The sequence below is a fragment of the Aquarana catesbeiana genome, linkage group LG03 (assembly GCF_042186555.1).
Source record: "Aquarana catesbeiana isolate 2022-GZ linkage group LG03, ASM4218655v1, whole genome shotgun sequence".
In the NCBI taxonomy this organism is placed as follows: domain Eukaryota; kingdom Metazoa; phylum Chordata; class Amphibia; order Anura; family Ranidae; genus Aquarana; species Aquarana catesbeiana.
This window is the reverse complement of record NC_133326.1, coordinates 653,124,261-653,140,276: the sequence shown is the minus strand read 5'-3', so window position 1 is coordinate 653,140,276 and position 16,016 is coordinate 653,124,261. Positions and strand designations below refer to the sequence as shown.

At 44.2% G+C, this 16,016-nt stretch overlaps 1 protein-coding gene across 1 annotated transcript; it reads left to right on the top strand.

The window, feature by feature from the left end:
* The first annotated feature begins 6,537 nt into the window (after window positions 1–6,537).
* On the top strand, window positions 6,538–14,321 carry SWSAP1 (SWIM-type zinc finger 7 associated protein 1). The gene is made up of 2 exons (XM_073622688.1): window positions 6,538–6,885; window positions 13,621–14,321. The coding sequence occupies exons 1-2, from the start codon at window positions 6,610–6,612 to the stop codon at window positions 14,068–14,070; spliced, it is 726 nt and encodes a 241-aa protein (XP_073478789.1). The 5' UTR covers window positions 6,538–6,609; the 3' UTR covers window positions 14,071–14,321.
* Window positions 14,322–16,016: the final 1,695 nt, after the last annotated feature.

Here is a 16,016-nt window from a genome sequence, read left to right as displayed (position 1 = left end):
AGCAGGTTAGTAAAGGAGTTTTTGGGGGGCAGAAAATAGGTAAAAATTCTCTCTTACCAAAAACCCTACCTACTCGCAAATGTAGTTTTCTAAGGATTATTGGGATTAAAGGAAGGTGAAATCCATTATGAATCATGAGCTTTTTTTTTTTTTTTTTGGTAAATGCATCAAAATAAAAAAGACTTAAGCAGGCAGTAGCTAAGAAGATATTTGTATGGCTTATTTATTATTACTTCTTGTTTTTCTTTTCGTCCTGCTGCCTGTCCTAGATACATTTTTCAGATGGTTACATGATGGCGGATATCTCTTTGGTAACTTGTATATGTCACAGTAGTTGCACGCAATGTTTTTTTTAACTCATTTCAATAAGGCGTGGCCCAAGGCTGCAAGTTGAGAGTCCGGAGAGCGGGAGACGGGTTGTGGATAAATGTTACTATGGTTTGTTTACCAACTTGTAACCAGAAAGCCATCCAGACTATACAGACACTGCGTGTTATCAATTAGATCCAGAGCTCATTTCAGGCTTAAAGGGATAATAGGGACACTATTTTTTTACATTTATTATTTTGTTTTCTGTTTTTTGTTTTGTAATTTTATGTTTATATCAATATTTGTTTTGTTTTGTTTCTTTTCTATAAAAACATGAAATCTAAATGCATCTTCCCCTTGATTTAACCACTAGACCTCCGGAAGGTTTACCTCCTTCACGACCAGATCATTTTTTTTATTCAGCACTGTGCTACTTTAACCGGTAATTGCTCGGTCATGCAGTATTGTACCCATAGGTGTGCGCAGTCTGTTGCATTAGGGTGTGCACCCCAAAGCTCAAACACACACACTACTGATCACTCACAATGTTCATTCAGAAAGGGAAGGGGATGGTCAATTACATATTTACCGGCCCCTTCCTCCACTGCGGCAGCACTGCTGGTAGCACTGCGAAGCTGGTAGCACTGCAGGGGGAAGCAGGGAGCAAAGGGAAGTAGGGGGAATCTGTGCTGTAAAGGGTGATTAGAGTGTGCCTGGGCACACCTGGCACACCCTGTGCGCACGCCTATGATTGTACCCAAATGAAAATTCTATAATTTTCTCACTAAAAATAGAGCTTTATTTTGTGGGTATTTAATCACCACTGGATTTTTTATGTTTTGCTATATAAAGGAAAAAATACTGAAAATTTTCTAAATATTTTCTTTGTTTCTGTTGTAAAATGTTGCAAACAAATAATATTGTTTCATAAATTTAGGCCAAAATATATTCTGCTACATATCTTTGGTAAAAATAACCCAAATCAGTGTATATTATTTAGTCTGTGTGAAAGTTATAGAGTCTACAAACCAGGCTATATATACCGTATTTATCGGCGTATAACACGCACTTTTTTTCCCTTAAAATCAGGGGGAAATCGTGGGTGCGTGTTATACGCCGATCCCCGCCGCTCTCCGCTGATTTTTTGCGATCGCGCCGACATACACAGCCAGATTTAAATATGGCGCCGGCAGACTCGGCGAAGGGCGGAGCCGAGATACGCAAAGCTGAGTGTACTCGGCTCTTTCCGGCGCCGCTCACAGTCACGCCCAGTGGCGGGACTCTGAGCGGAGCCGGAAAGAGCCGAGTACATTCGGCTATGTGTATCTCTGCTCCGCCGAGTCCCTCCGCGGCGCCATATTTAAATATCACTCGGATGTGTATGTCGGCGTGATCGCAAAAAATCAGCGGAGATCGGCGGGGATTGCAAGGCTGCACTGGGGCAAGGCTGCAATGGACACTGGGGAAGGCTGCACTGGGGCAAGGCTGCACTGACAAGGCTGCACTGAGAAGGCTTCAATGACACTGACAAGGCTGCATTGATGGGCATTTAAATGTAAGTTTTTTCCCTTAAACTTCCCTCCAAAAAGTTTTTTTCCTTAAAATTGCCTCCTAAACTTGGGGTGTGTGTTATACGCCGTCGCGTGTTATACGACGATAAATACGGTATATATATATATATATATACACACACACACACTATATTACCAGAAGTATTGGGACAGCTGTCTTTACACACACATGAACTTTAATGGCATCCCAGTCTTATGGCCCGTACACGCGATCTGAAAACTGTCGTCCGAGGAAGAATCGTACGATTTTCGGATCGTGTGTACACTACTTTCGAGAGCCGATCATGACAGTTCATCCGATATTATTCGACCGGACAAGCACGGAAATTTTCTCGTACGATACCAGATCGTACGATTTTCATTTAGTCAGTATAGTTGTTGTTCCCAAAATACAATACAAATACATTAAAACACATGACATCACTTCCGATTTTTTTTTCTGTCGTATGAGAATTTTCGTGACTTTATTTAGCTTTACAATTCCTACTTGTGACTAATAAGCAAAAAAAGTGGTATGATATTCGGATCGTGTGTACAGGCCATTAGTCCGTAGGGTTCAGTATTGAGTTGGCCCACCCTTTGCAGCTATAACAGCTTCAACTCTTCTGGGAAGGCTGTCCACAAGGTTTAGGAGTGTGTCTATGGGAATGTTTGACCATTCTTCCAGAAGCACATATGTGAGGTCAGGCACTGATGTGGACGAGAAGGTTTGGCTCACAGTCTCCGCTCTAATTCCCCAAACTGTTCCCACAAAGTTGGGAGCATGAAATTGTCCAAAATGTCTTGGTATGCTGACGCCTTAAATAAGAAGTAAACCGCTGGGTGCCTCTTTTTATTTTCTTTTTTCTGACCTGCAAAGTAAAGGCATAATGTGCTAGAATGCATCACATACTAGCACATTATGTGAAAGTTACATGCAAACAAAGCCCTCATTGTCACTGCTGGAGGCCACATCTATCTTTGCCCATCTTCTTTCCGGGTCTGCGGCTGTGTGACTGGCTGGAGCCGTGTGACATCACTCCCATGCCTGCGCGCAGGAGCCACGGGTCACAGCACAGGGCACTGAAGAAACGGCACGGGTGGCCGTTTCTTCAGAGCGCATGCGCCGATTACGTCATTGGCTGCATATACAGTAAATATCTCCTAAACGGTGCACATTTAAGAATTTTACAGTACCTATAGGTAGAGTTGCCACTTCATCCTTTTAAACTCGAACACATATGAATTACACAGGTTCTCAGGCTAATTTATTGCAGATAAGGCACCAAGTTAATTTAATTACCACCTAATCAGCCACACAACCTGTGTAATTAATATGTGTTCAGTTTTAAAGGGATAAGGTAAGCCTTAATATAGGCTTGCCTACAGTATAGGTACAAACAATCGATGGAAGTTTACTTCCACTTTAATGCCCCGTACACACGGTCGGACTTTGTTCGGACATTCTGACAACAAAATCCTATGATTTTTTCCGACGGATGTTGGCTCAAACTTGTCTTGCATACACACGGTCACACAAAGTTGTCGGAAAATCCGATCGTTCTGAACGCGGTGACGTAAAACACGTACGTCGGGACTATAAACGGGGCAGTAGCCAATAGCTTTCGTCTCTTAATTTATTCTGAGCATGCGTGGCACTTTGTGCGCCGGATTTGTGTACACACGATCGGAATTTCCGACAACGGATTTTGTTGTCAGAAAATTTTATAGCCTGCTCTCAAACTTTGTGTGTCGGAAAATCCGATGGAAAATGTGTGATGGAGCCTACACACGGTCGGAATTTCCGACAACAAGGTCCTATCACACATTTTCCGTCGGAAAATCCGACCGTGTGTACGGGGCATAAGAGTTCCCTTCACTGGAACTAAGGGGTCAAGCCCAACCCCTGAAAAACAACCCCACACCATAATCCCCCCTCCACCAAATGTCACATTTTGGAGATTTCCCTTAACTTCCTGTCCCATAGCCAAACAGGAAGTAAGAGGAAATCCTCCAAAGTGACGGAATCCCTAGTTGTCACCAGAACTAATGTCCCCATTGGAAGATATTCTCTCTATTACTTTTCTAGGGACAACCCAAAATTTTCACTTTCAATGATAATGGTAAACAGGTGAATCTCCCTAATGGGTACACAGGCAGCAATAAAAACCTGATGAGTCCTAATCCCTCTCCAATCTATCCATAACTAAAAAAAGAAAGTTTTGCCTTTAGTTGTACTTTAAGTACCGTAGTTTGTCGCCATTCCACGGGCATGTGCGATTTGAAAGTGCAACGTGTGTTGTATCTATTTACTCGGCGTAACATAATCTTTTATATTTTACAAATAATTAGATAGTATATTGTGTTTGTGTTCACCAAAATTCATTCTAGTGATTTTTTTTTTTTAACCACTTGCCGACCACAATATATATATATACGTTTCGGTTTGCAAGTGGTTTACCGGGATTATGGCTGAAGCTGTCAGCCATAACCCTGGTACTATTCTTTGCGGCCAGCAGCTGGCTTTTTCATGAAAGCATTCCTAGCGGTTTAAGAGCCGCTGGGCCGGTTTCCAACACAGCGGGAGGGGACACCTCCCCTCCCACCAGTATTTCTCTGGTTTACTGTTTCTGGCGGTTCACCTGAGAAATGATCCGGCGGTGTGGCCAGCCGCTCCCATAGGCCATCAAAGAGTAGATACTCTTAATTGACACTATGGCCTTGGAGGACCGGAGCAATGTCACGACGTTCCGTCCGGTCCAGACCGAACGTAAATCTTTTTTTTTTAAAAAACAAAAGATCCAAAAACATATATTTTTTTTAATCTTTTCCTGTTAAACGTAAAAAAAAAAAAGAGATTTGGGATCTTTTTGACCCCAGATCTCTCCATAAAGAGGACCTGTTATCCTTATTTCTATTACAAGGGATGTTTACATTCCTTGTAATAGGAATAGAAGTGATCAAAAAATTAATAAAAAATTAAAGGGACAGTGTAAAAATAAAAAGTAAAATAAATAAGATTTTTTTTTTTTTTAAAGAGCCCAATCCCTCTGTGATCGCACGCAGAAGCGAACACATACGTAATTCGTGCATGCATATGTAAATGTTCACACCACACATGTGAGGTATCGACGCGAACATTAGAGCAAGAGTAATAATTCTAGCGCAATACCTCCTCTGTTACTCATAACAGGTAACCTGGAAAGGCATTTAAAGCGTTGCCTATGGAGATCTTTAACCACTTCAATACCGGGCACTTTTGCACCTTCCTGCCCAGAACAATTTTCAGCGCTGTCACTTTTTAAATGACAATTGCGTGGTCATGCTACACTGTACCTAACTAAATTTTTATCATTTTGTTTACAAAATAGAGCTTTCTTTTGGTGGTATTTGATCACCTCTGGGTTTTTTATTTTTTGCTAAACTAATAAAAAAGGCTGAATTTTTTTTTTTAAGTTTTTCTTTGTTTTTGTGATAAAATTTTGTAAATAAGTACGTTTTCTCCTTCACTGATGGACACTGATGAGGTGGCACTAATGAGGTGGCACTGATGATGGGCACTGATAAGCGCCACTGATAGGTGCCACTGATTGAAAGTCGGCATTGATGGGCACTGATGGCTGGCACTGGTTTTCACTGATGGCACTGGTAGGCATTTTTCACTGGCACTGATTGGCAGCTGCCTGTGCGCTGATTGGTATTACACTGGTGGTCTAGGGTGGCATAGCTGGTGGTCCAGTGTGGTGGCCATCCCTGGTGGTCCTGGCGGCATCCTGGTGGTCCTGGGTGGGCAATCGATCGGCTCTCCTCTACTCGCGTCTGTCAGACACGAGTGAGGAAAAGCCAATCAATGGCTCTTCCTGTTTACATCGTGATCAGCTGTGATTGGACACGGCTGATCACGTGGTAAAGAGTCTCCATCAGAGACTCTTTACCGAGATCGGTGTAGCGGTATGTCAGACTGACGCACCGCAACAATGATCTCTGCGATGCGCGCAGCGGCTTGATATCCTAAGAACGTCATATGACGTCCGGTCAGGATGTCGCAACCACTTTGGCGACGCCGATTTTGCTATATGCCGGGCAGCAAGTGGTTAAGCACCGTAGTTTGTTGCCATTCCACGAGTGTGCGCAATTTTAAAGCGTGACATGTTAGGTGTTCTATTTACATCATCTTTCACATTATACAAAAAAATTGGGGTAAATATTTTGCTTTGTATTTTTTTAATTCATTAAAATGTAATTTTCCCCTTTAAAAAAATCGGATTAGCAAAACTACAACAATCGCCATTTTATTCTCTAGGGTGCCTGCTATATATATACTGTTTGAGGGTTCTTATTTTCTAGCAAAAAATAAATAAATGCCGATTTTTCCATGTATGTGAGGAGTGTCAGAATAGGGCTGGGTGACAATGGGTTAATACATGATTACAATTACTTTTTAAGGTGGTTGTGGAGTAAGGTAAGTAACACTTCCACTGTGACAGATGATTGTGGATACATTGCATTGTACACATTGTGGATCGCCTATGATGATTGCTCCTTTACCTCTCCTTTGTTTTGAATTCTAAGCTCCTCCAATCAGATCTCTCCTGTCACTTTGTCACCCTATAACACCTAAGAGACATTGACAGAATCAACCAATGAAATCACAGAAGCCGTGTGGCCACACCCACACATCAGACACTCCACAAATCAGCGGCCTCTCCCACAGCGAGGCTTGGTCCACACGCATGGCGGCCCGCAGAGCATGCCGGGAGGCACAATGTCCGCTCTGCTGTTGCGGGTGTTCTCAGAGCTGGGCGGCGGGTCGGTACCGCCGGAGCCCGGGGGTGTGAACGCGGCAGGCTTCGGGGTTCCGGTGCTGCTGCAGGGCCCCCCAGGCTCCCGGAAGAGCGGCCTGCTGTTTATGGCGGCGGTGCTGGCGGCAGAGGAGGGAGCGGGGCCGGTGGTCTTCCTGTCCCGGGAGTCTCTGCAAGAAGTGCCCAGAGGAGGGAGGGCGGCCCGGGATCCCCTCATCCTCAAGGTGCACACCGGGCTCTGTACAGCTTCCTGTTTATCTGTGTTTCCATAGCAACGCCTCTCCAGCATGGACCCCTGGATACAGGGGATTAGTGTCATTCATTCAGCTCTGTCAGGCCTCATTCACACTTTAGCGCTCCAGGAACGAGCAGAGAAAGGCGCGTTTTGTTCCTGGAACATTTTTGGTGCGATTAACTACTTTGGCGTATTTGCGGCGTTTAGGGCGTCCCATTCAGGCACCAATCAGAGTTCCGGGCATGCATGCAGAGACTAGAGATGCACCAAAGCTTTGTCGGTTGTAACCTACCCGCCAAAAAAAAAAATGGCGTTATTAGCATTTTGCCGATAAGAGAAAAAGGTGCCGATAATGTCGCTGAAAACGGATGTGATTTTTAGCCTAGGTTCACACTGACAGCGGGTGTTGCGTCAGATTGGGCAACCCGTCAGATTTCATAACGGAAGTGACGTTCTGTCGCCGCCATCTTGGTACACCCCGCACCTGGCCACACTAAGCCTGCAGTCTGAAGTCGCCAAGCGGACATCTTTTTACACCCACAGGAGTCTTGCATTTCACACTTTTATTTTTACCACTAAACTGAGCTTCGATCATGAAATGCAGCATTTAGAAGTCCGCGACGCTGTTTTCATGTTGAATTTTAAAAGCAGCGGCAAGCCTGCTGATCTCACGCGTTTGCTAATCTGACAGAAGACCGCCGCTTTTAAAATTCAATATCAAAACAGTGTCACGGACTTCTAAATTCAGTATTTCATGACATAAGCGCAGTTAAAGCGGAGTTCCGCCGAAAAAAAAAAAATTTAAAGTCAGCAGCTACAAATACTGCAGCTGCTGACTTTTAATAATTGGACACTTACCTGTCCCGGGGTCCAGCAATGCGGGGGAACGAAGCCCTGCTCCTCTCCCCCCTCTCTGCGGCTCCGGCATCACGTGCTGTGATTGGCCGGGCAATCATCTGGGACCAGATTGCCGAGAGGTGAGCTGCCTTCCGGTGCCTCGGGAGGAAGTACGAGCTGGAACCCTCTAAAAGAGGGTTTCCGCTCCCCCCCCAAAAAAAATTACTTGCCAAATGTGGCATGTCAGGGGGTCACCGTCCCTTAAAGCGGAAGTTCCATTTTTGGGTGGAATTTCCGCTTTAAGTGGTAAAAATAAGTGTGAAATGTAAGATTTCGGTGGGTGTAAAAAGATGTCCTCCTTGGCGACTTCAGACTGTAGGCTTACTGTGGTTGAGTGCCGGCTGTACCAAGATGGCCACGACGAGTCGCCTAATCTGACAGGACATAGGAATTAAATTGTGCGAGTTCAGCTGAACTCACACAATGTCATTCCTGACTTCAGGGGCGATTTCAGAGACACCTGTGTGGGTTTTTTTACACAGATGTCTATTAAAATCGCACCACGAAGTTGCCAAAAGTATTACAGAAACTACTTTTGGGAAACGGTGCGGCGTCGCACTGATTCGGGCAGTGCCATTGCCCGCAATAACCGCCAATTTGACATGTCAAATCGCATGCCAAATCGCTGCAATGTGAACCAGGGCTTATGGTTCATTTTTCTTAGGTCATTTGACTCAAAAACCGCCTGAAAATAACACGGTTGCGTTATTGATGCGCTCTTGCTGCATTTTCAATGCATTTCAATGAGGAGGTGCGTTTTTTTATTTTTTTTTTTCTGACCAAAAATGCAGCAAGCAGGATTTTTAACACAATGGAAGCACGATGGACCAGTGTGAAGACATACATAGAATTTAAAGGGATACATTATTCTTGCTCTAAGGGTCCTTTCACATTGGGGCGGTTTGCAGGCGCTATTGCGCTAATAATAGCGCCTGCAAACCGACCCGAAAGTGCAGCTGCTTTGATTCCAGTGTGAAAGCCTTGAGGGCTTTCACACTGGAGCGGTGCGCTGGCAGGACGGTAAAAAAAGTCCTGCCAGCAGCATCTTCGGAGCGGTGAAGGAGCGGAGTGTATACCGCTCCTTTACCGCTCCTGCCCATTGAAATCAATGGGACGGCGCGGCTATATCGCCGGCAAAGCGCCTCTGCAGAGGCGCTTTACGGTGTTTTTTAACCCTTTCTCGGCCACTAGCAGGGGGTAAAACCGCCCCGCTAGCGGCCGAATACTGACGGTAAAGCGCCGCTTACAGTAGCGGCGCTTTACCGCCGACGCCGCCCCCGCCTCAGTGTGAAAGGGCCCTAAAGGCGCCGACAATACGTTAATTTAAATTCAAATTGATGAAGGGTTACTAAACCCTTTTATTTACTTATTTTTTGTTTTTGTTTTAAAATAACAAATATGTCTTACTTGCCTCCTCTGTGCAGTTGGTTTTGCACAGAGTGGCCCCGATCCTCCTCCTTCTGGGGTCCCTCAGCAGCGCTTGTGGCTCTTCTTGAGTGCCCCGTCAGAGAAGCGCTCTCCTTGGGGACACCCGTGTGGGCACGCTCCCATGTCCTACCGCTGTTGTAGCGCCACATATGGCGACCCATCACATTTCGCTACCCGCTGGAGTGCACTTGCGCGATGCCGCCATATGCGTTCCAACACTTTTACAACAAAACTCCACCCCTAGGTCCAGGTTCAAGCCCCACCATCCAAGTGGACATAGAGTTAGATTATAATTATGCTGAGCGAAGTGAGGCTGTGCCCGTAGCGTGGTGAGCGAAGGAGAGTTTTGTCGTAAAAGTGTTGGAACGTATATGGCGGCGGCGTTGCGCGTGCACACTCCAGCGGGTAGTGAAATGCGATGCTACACCGTATCTATTGACACAGACAGCAGGACTAGCCCCCCCCCCCCCCACGTCATTGGATTTGATTGACAGCAGTGGGAGCCAATGCCTAGGCTGCTATCAATCTATCCAATCCAGACACGAGACACCAGCTAGAGCTAATGTGCTCGTTTCCAGGGCGAGAAAGAACGGGTTCAGGTAAGTGAAAGGAGGGCTCTGGGGGCTCTGCTGCATGACAGAAGGTTTTTCACAATGCATAGGATACATTAAGGTGGAAAAACACGAGGGTTTACAAACCCTTTAATAAAAGTCAAATATAATACAATTATTTATAAAAATATATATATATAAGTGCATCCTACATTTTTTTTTTTTTTTGGTCTCGGCACCAAAATTATTGTTCGGTGCGCCTCTAGCAGAAACGCATTCCAAAAAATGCGCTACAAACAATTTGAACTTGCGATGTCACGAATTATACTCCAAAACGCAGATAACAGATGTGCGTTTTGTCACTCAACAAATGCGCTACAAACGCGTGAAGCTCCATGCCCGAAAAGGTGTGGGGGGCTTATTTAGCGTGTATGTCACGCTTGGGCTCCATGCACACTGGGCTTAAAAAAGAACGTCTGTTCTCTTGAGAGTAAAAAACGCTCCTATAGAGCATTTTTTGTACAAAGTTTAGACAAGTTTAGGAGAGTTTTACGTTTTTTTTTTTTTTTTTTCTGCCTCCAGTCTCCAATCAGAAACGCAAACCAGAAGGGTTTTTTTTTTTTCTGCCTCTAGACGTTAAACTCAAAATATGCCTCTTAATGTCCTAATGTGCATGGACACATAGGATAACATTGAGCTGCTTCTACAGGCAGAACACAAAACTCCTGTAGAAGCAGCGTTTTTTTTAAACCAGTGTGCATGGAGCCTTAGGCTTCATGTACACTGCTGCTGGTAAACAGACGTTTAGGAGCAGTTGGGCATTTTTTTTCAGCTGCCTCTGAACTCTCTTCTGTTCTCTTATCAGTACATGTACACAGGGGCGTTTATAGTCGTTTCTAGGCAGTTGAGTTTAAAAAGCATTTTTTTGGAAAGCAAAAAAATGCGTTCAGGACAGTTGTTCAGAGGCATTTGAAACGCCTGTAACAGCTTGTAAACGCGGTAACGCGCGTTTAGCTGCATTTCATTTACAGGCGTTTTTCATTTTTGACTATTTGGAATAAAAAAAAACGCTTCTAGATGTAAACGCAGATGTTTTTGTTACTATCTGTCAAGTTATATAGTTCAGGAGAGGTTGTAAAACGTCCCGTGTACGTTAAGCCTAAGGGTTGCCCTCTGCACTGCGCAAAAAATGTGTGCGGGGATGCCTCGGGTGAATGGGCAGCCTAAGGCCTCCATCACACGGACGATCCGTATGTCCGTTTTTCATCCTTCCGTTTTCGGATGAAAAACGGACATACATTCATCCCTATGGAGCGTCGGATGTCAGCGGTGACATGTCCGCTGACATCCGACCCCGCTCCGATCCGAAAAGTGTAACGGAGGAAAAACCTACTTTTCCATCCGTTTTCGGATCGGATCGGGTGACGACGGACACTACGGTCCGTCATCACCCGATCCCCCATAGGGGAGAGCGGCGCTCTGACAGGTCCGTCGCTGCACAGCGTGCAGCGATGCACCTGTCATCTTCCTGCTCAGCGGGGATCGGCGGAGCGATCCCCGCTGAGCCAGCCGATGTTCACGGGGCGGATCATCACTGATCTGCCCCGTGTGAAAGAGGCCTTATGCTGTCGCAATGTTAAATTCGCCAAAAACACGGTAAAAAAAAAAAATTATGCATCGCCAATATCTGCAGTCGCAGGTGACTTGTCATTATGTCAGGGTTTTAACAAACCCCAGGTGGCCATGCACTTGCAGGTGTTATAAAAATTTCTGCGACCTATGCAGAACCTCGACCCGCGTCACTTCCTGGAGAGACACAGGGAAGGAAAGAGGAATGGAGGGGACAGCGGAGAGACACAGGGAAGGAAAGAGGAACGGAGGGGGACAGCGGAGAGACACAGGGAAGGAAAGAGGAATGAGGAATGGAGGGGACAGCGCAGAGACACAGGGAAGGAAAGAGGAATGTTGGGGACAGCGGAGGGGGACAGAAAAGGAGAGAAGAACGGAGGGGACAGCGGAGAGGCACAGAGGAAAGGAGGGGGCACGGAGGAGGATGCAGTGACAGTCAGCGGTGAGCGATCACCGCTGTGTCACTAAAGCAGCTGAAAGCCGCTGGGGGAGAAGCTTGTATCTCCCCCATGCGCCGATCACAGCTGACTTTTAGGTATCGGGGAAGCATCGGGAGCATTTGCCCGAGTACAAGTACTCGGGCAAATGCTCGGTATCGGTGCCGATACCGATACTAGTATCGGTATCGGGACAACCCTACTGGTAACCATTACAAATTTTTTAAAGCATCACCTTTGGAGATTTTTAAGTACTGTAGTTTGTTGCCATTCCACGAGTGTGCACAATTTTAAAGTGTGACATGTTGGGTATCTATTTACTCAGCATAACATCATCTTTCACTTTATACAATAAAAAAATCGGCTAACTACAGTTTAGGTTTTTGTTTGATCATTTGAAGTGTATTGTTTTCCCAAAAAATTGCATTTGAAAGACTGCTGCGCAGATACAGTGTGACATAAAATATTGCAACGGCTGCCATGTTATTCTCTAGGGTCTCTACTAAAAAATGATATATATATATATATATGTATGTTTGGGGGTTCTAAGTAATTTTCTTGCAAAAAATATTTATTTTAACTTGTAAACAACAAGTGTCAGAAATAGGCTTGGTCTTGAAGTGGTTAAAGAGAACATATCACCAAAAACAATCATCACATAGGAGACTTTTTGTCCCCCCCTTTGTTATGGGGGGGGGGGGGGAGTTAAGTTTTTTAATTGTAAAAAATTAAAGTTTCACCCAAGCACATAAAATCCCACCCCAAAAAATTGAGGCCACCCACCCCCACATATACGCACGTACAAACGTAACTGCATGCGGCGCCTGCGCCTCAAAACGTTGATTGCGATACACGTTGCATATTGCCGCGCACGCCAGAAAGAGCAATAATTCTAGCACCAGACCTTCTTCGTAACGCTTAGCTGATGACTTATAGGGGGCTTTTTAAGTGTCGCCTATGGAAAATATAGGGTACTGACATGTTTGAGGTTTGACGTGTTGGGTATCTATTTACTTGGTGCAACCTCGGCTTTTATATTTTACCAAAAAATTGGGTACTTTATTGCATTTTTGTGCCCCTGAATACTAACTTAATATTTTTTTTACAGAAATTTTGTGTTTGATAATATTATGGGACACAAAAAATTCACACCTGGACCACTGAATGAAACCACACTGGACTCCTTTTACAAATAGCACTGAAACCGGCATAGTACATATGTGAACCCACTCTGAAGGTATCGGTTTTAGTATCGGAGCATTTGCACAAATACTTGTGCAGATGCTTAGTATCTCCACCGATATCGGTATCAGTGCAAGGCTACTTATTTTGGGGGGGAAAAAAAACAAACAATTGTTTTTATTTATATATATATATATATATATATATATATATATATATATATATATATATATATATATATAAATATAAATAAATAAATTGTTTACAATGCGGTCTGCAATGGGGATGGATTGCTGGTGCTGGACATTAAACAGAAAACGCCTGCACTCTGGACACGTGTAGGAACCTCCACCCTACGCGTTGCGTCATATTGAATTCTTCAAAGGGGCAGTTGCACACAAAATAAATGTCATCAAGTTAGGGGATTAGATCTAACATATAGTATAACAGATGTTCAGAAGGGGTTTTGAATAGGGAGAAAGAGGAGAATGTAGTGTGAAAATATAAAAAAAGACTCTAAAAATATATTGGTTGCTTGTTCTAGCTGTATGTTAGTTATTAACCTTTTTTTCTTAACCCTTCACTTATCTATCTTTGCAGAAAATCCGATTTGTGTACCCACCATCACTGAGGGAGCTGCTTCATTTCTTCTCCTCTCTTCATGTAGCATCTCCATTCCCATCACTGATCCTGCTTGATGGTCTAGAGAGATATCTACCGTCCACTGGCAGCCTTACAGATGGAGCTCATCTATCTGCTCTCATGTTGGACTCTGCATCCCATCTCCGCTGCGGCCTTATAGTTTCAGCCGTGCCCAACTCTGACGGATCGGATAGTGCATTTACTGCTGTAGAAAGGTACTTTCCAAACCATTGTCTGCTCTGTCCTGTCATGTCAGCAGAGACAGAGGAGAGACAGTTCAGGGTTAACTTTCCTTCCCAACACCTGCAGTGGGATCTACATGTGGAGCAAGATAGAGGTCTAAGAATCTCCCTTACTGGTTCCCAAGAGGACAAATCGCCCAACAGTGAGGCTAAAGACAAAACGTAATGTGCAGTATTTTCCCTTATTAAATGAAATTCCATTCCAAGACAGTTGTATTAAAATGAACTAAAATGTGTGTGTCACTGGCGCAAAACCTATTCTATCAATCAATATAAAAGTGATATCTATAGCTGCTGCATCCAAAAAATTCTCAAAAGAAAAAAATTAAAAGTGCTATGTGTGTGGATGCGCTGCTCTCATTTATACTCTCTTTCCTATCTATATATATCCTATCTGTTAGACATATTATTATTCACCATCCACCTATTTAAATATATCACATTAAACAACATCAATTTAAAGTGACTTAGTGCTTCACCACCACCTGTGAGATTGGCCACTCACCAAAGGTGCAGTTTTAAAGAAATATCTGGTGAGTGGCCAATCTCACAGGTGGTGGTGAAGCACTAAGTCACTTTAAATTGATTAAACACAAGAGCACGCCGATCACGGCAAACTAACGGAAGATTTGCAAGCATATATGAAGGAACTTTATTATCATGTGATACATGCCACCGGACTTATATATGATTTACACAATTTGCATATGATTGTTGTTTAATGTGATATATTTAAATAGGTGGATGGTGAATAATAATATGTCTAACAGATAGGATATATATAGATAGGAAAGAGAGTATAAATGAGAGCAGCGCATCCACACACATAGCACTTTCAAGACAGTTGTATGAATTGAAGGATTTGAGCAAACCTCATTACAGTTTTACCTTCTGCTTCCTAGAAACTTCCTGAGTGCTAAGTGGGAGGGTCTGCTACACAAAATAACATGAAAATGTACTAGGAAAAGCAGAGAGAGCCAATCGCATGACATGGAAGGCTTGTTTCTCTGGATGTTGTCTATGGAGTTTCCATTTTGATTTTTTTTTTGTCAGATGGCTACACATTGGAATAAGGAGATGCCATAATGAGCGCCCTAAATCTTGCAATAAGAAACTTAAGAAACTCCCATTCCAATGCAAGAGTGTCTTGCAAAATTTGTGCTGCCCTGCATTTCCCATGATCAGGGCCATATATAATATTTTCTTCCTGGTGGGGGGGGGGGGTCAATCTTGGGGTCCCACAGGAAGAAATATAGGACGGCTCTTACCCCCCCCCCCCTCCCCTCCAACTGCACATCTCTTCACCCCCCCCCCAATCATCTCCATTACAGTTCCCCACCTGACGACAGCTTTTCACCATGACAATAGCTCTGTCACCCCCATAACACACTTACTCCAGACTAGGGCAGTTCAGAGGTAGGAAAGTCCTCCGTTGACTGAGTCAAGTGGCTGGAGCATCCTCCCCCACGCTACACTGACAGGCTGTAAAAGCGATTTCAGCTTCAGGTGCTGGTGTGGCTGTCAGCATTAGCAGCTGCACTGTGTCGCAGAGTGGTATTGGACTCCTCCTATCCCCCACCTTCTATACACCTCTGTCAATCATCTCGCTCTAAGGAGTGTGACCTCATCCTCTCCAAGGTGCTGTTTGGGTAAAACAAGCATATAATCAAACTTTTTTTCCTTAGGGCTAGTTTACACTTGCTTCAAAACATGGCTTCGGACACGCTTTGTTAAAGCTCTCTGAACGCCAGTCAAAGCTCCTGTCACTAAATAAAATGCTTAGCTTGCAGTCCTGTTTACATCTGCTTTTGCTTGGTGCTTTGGTGGGGCTTCAAGCGAGCTTTGCCATGGACTTCTATGGAGGCTTTGAACCACCAATAAAGCTACATGGGGTATAATTTTTGAAGCAAAGCAAAAGCAGGTGTAAACAGGACTGTAAGCTAACCATTTTATTTAGTGACATGAGCTTTGACTAGCGTTCAGAGAGCTTTACCAAAGCGTGTCCGAAGCCTTGTTTTGAAGCAAGTATAAACTAGCCATTAATGTGTGTTGAAGCCGAAGCAAGTTTAAATGAGCCCTAACAGTCCTGTTTACACCTTGCTTGTGCTTGGG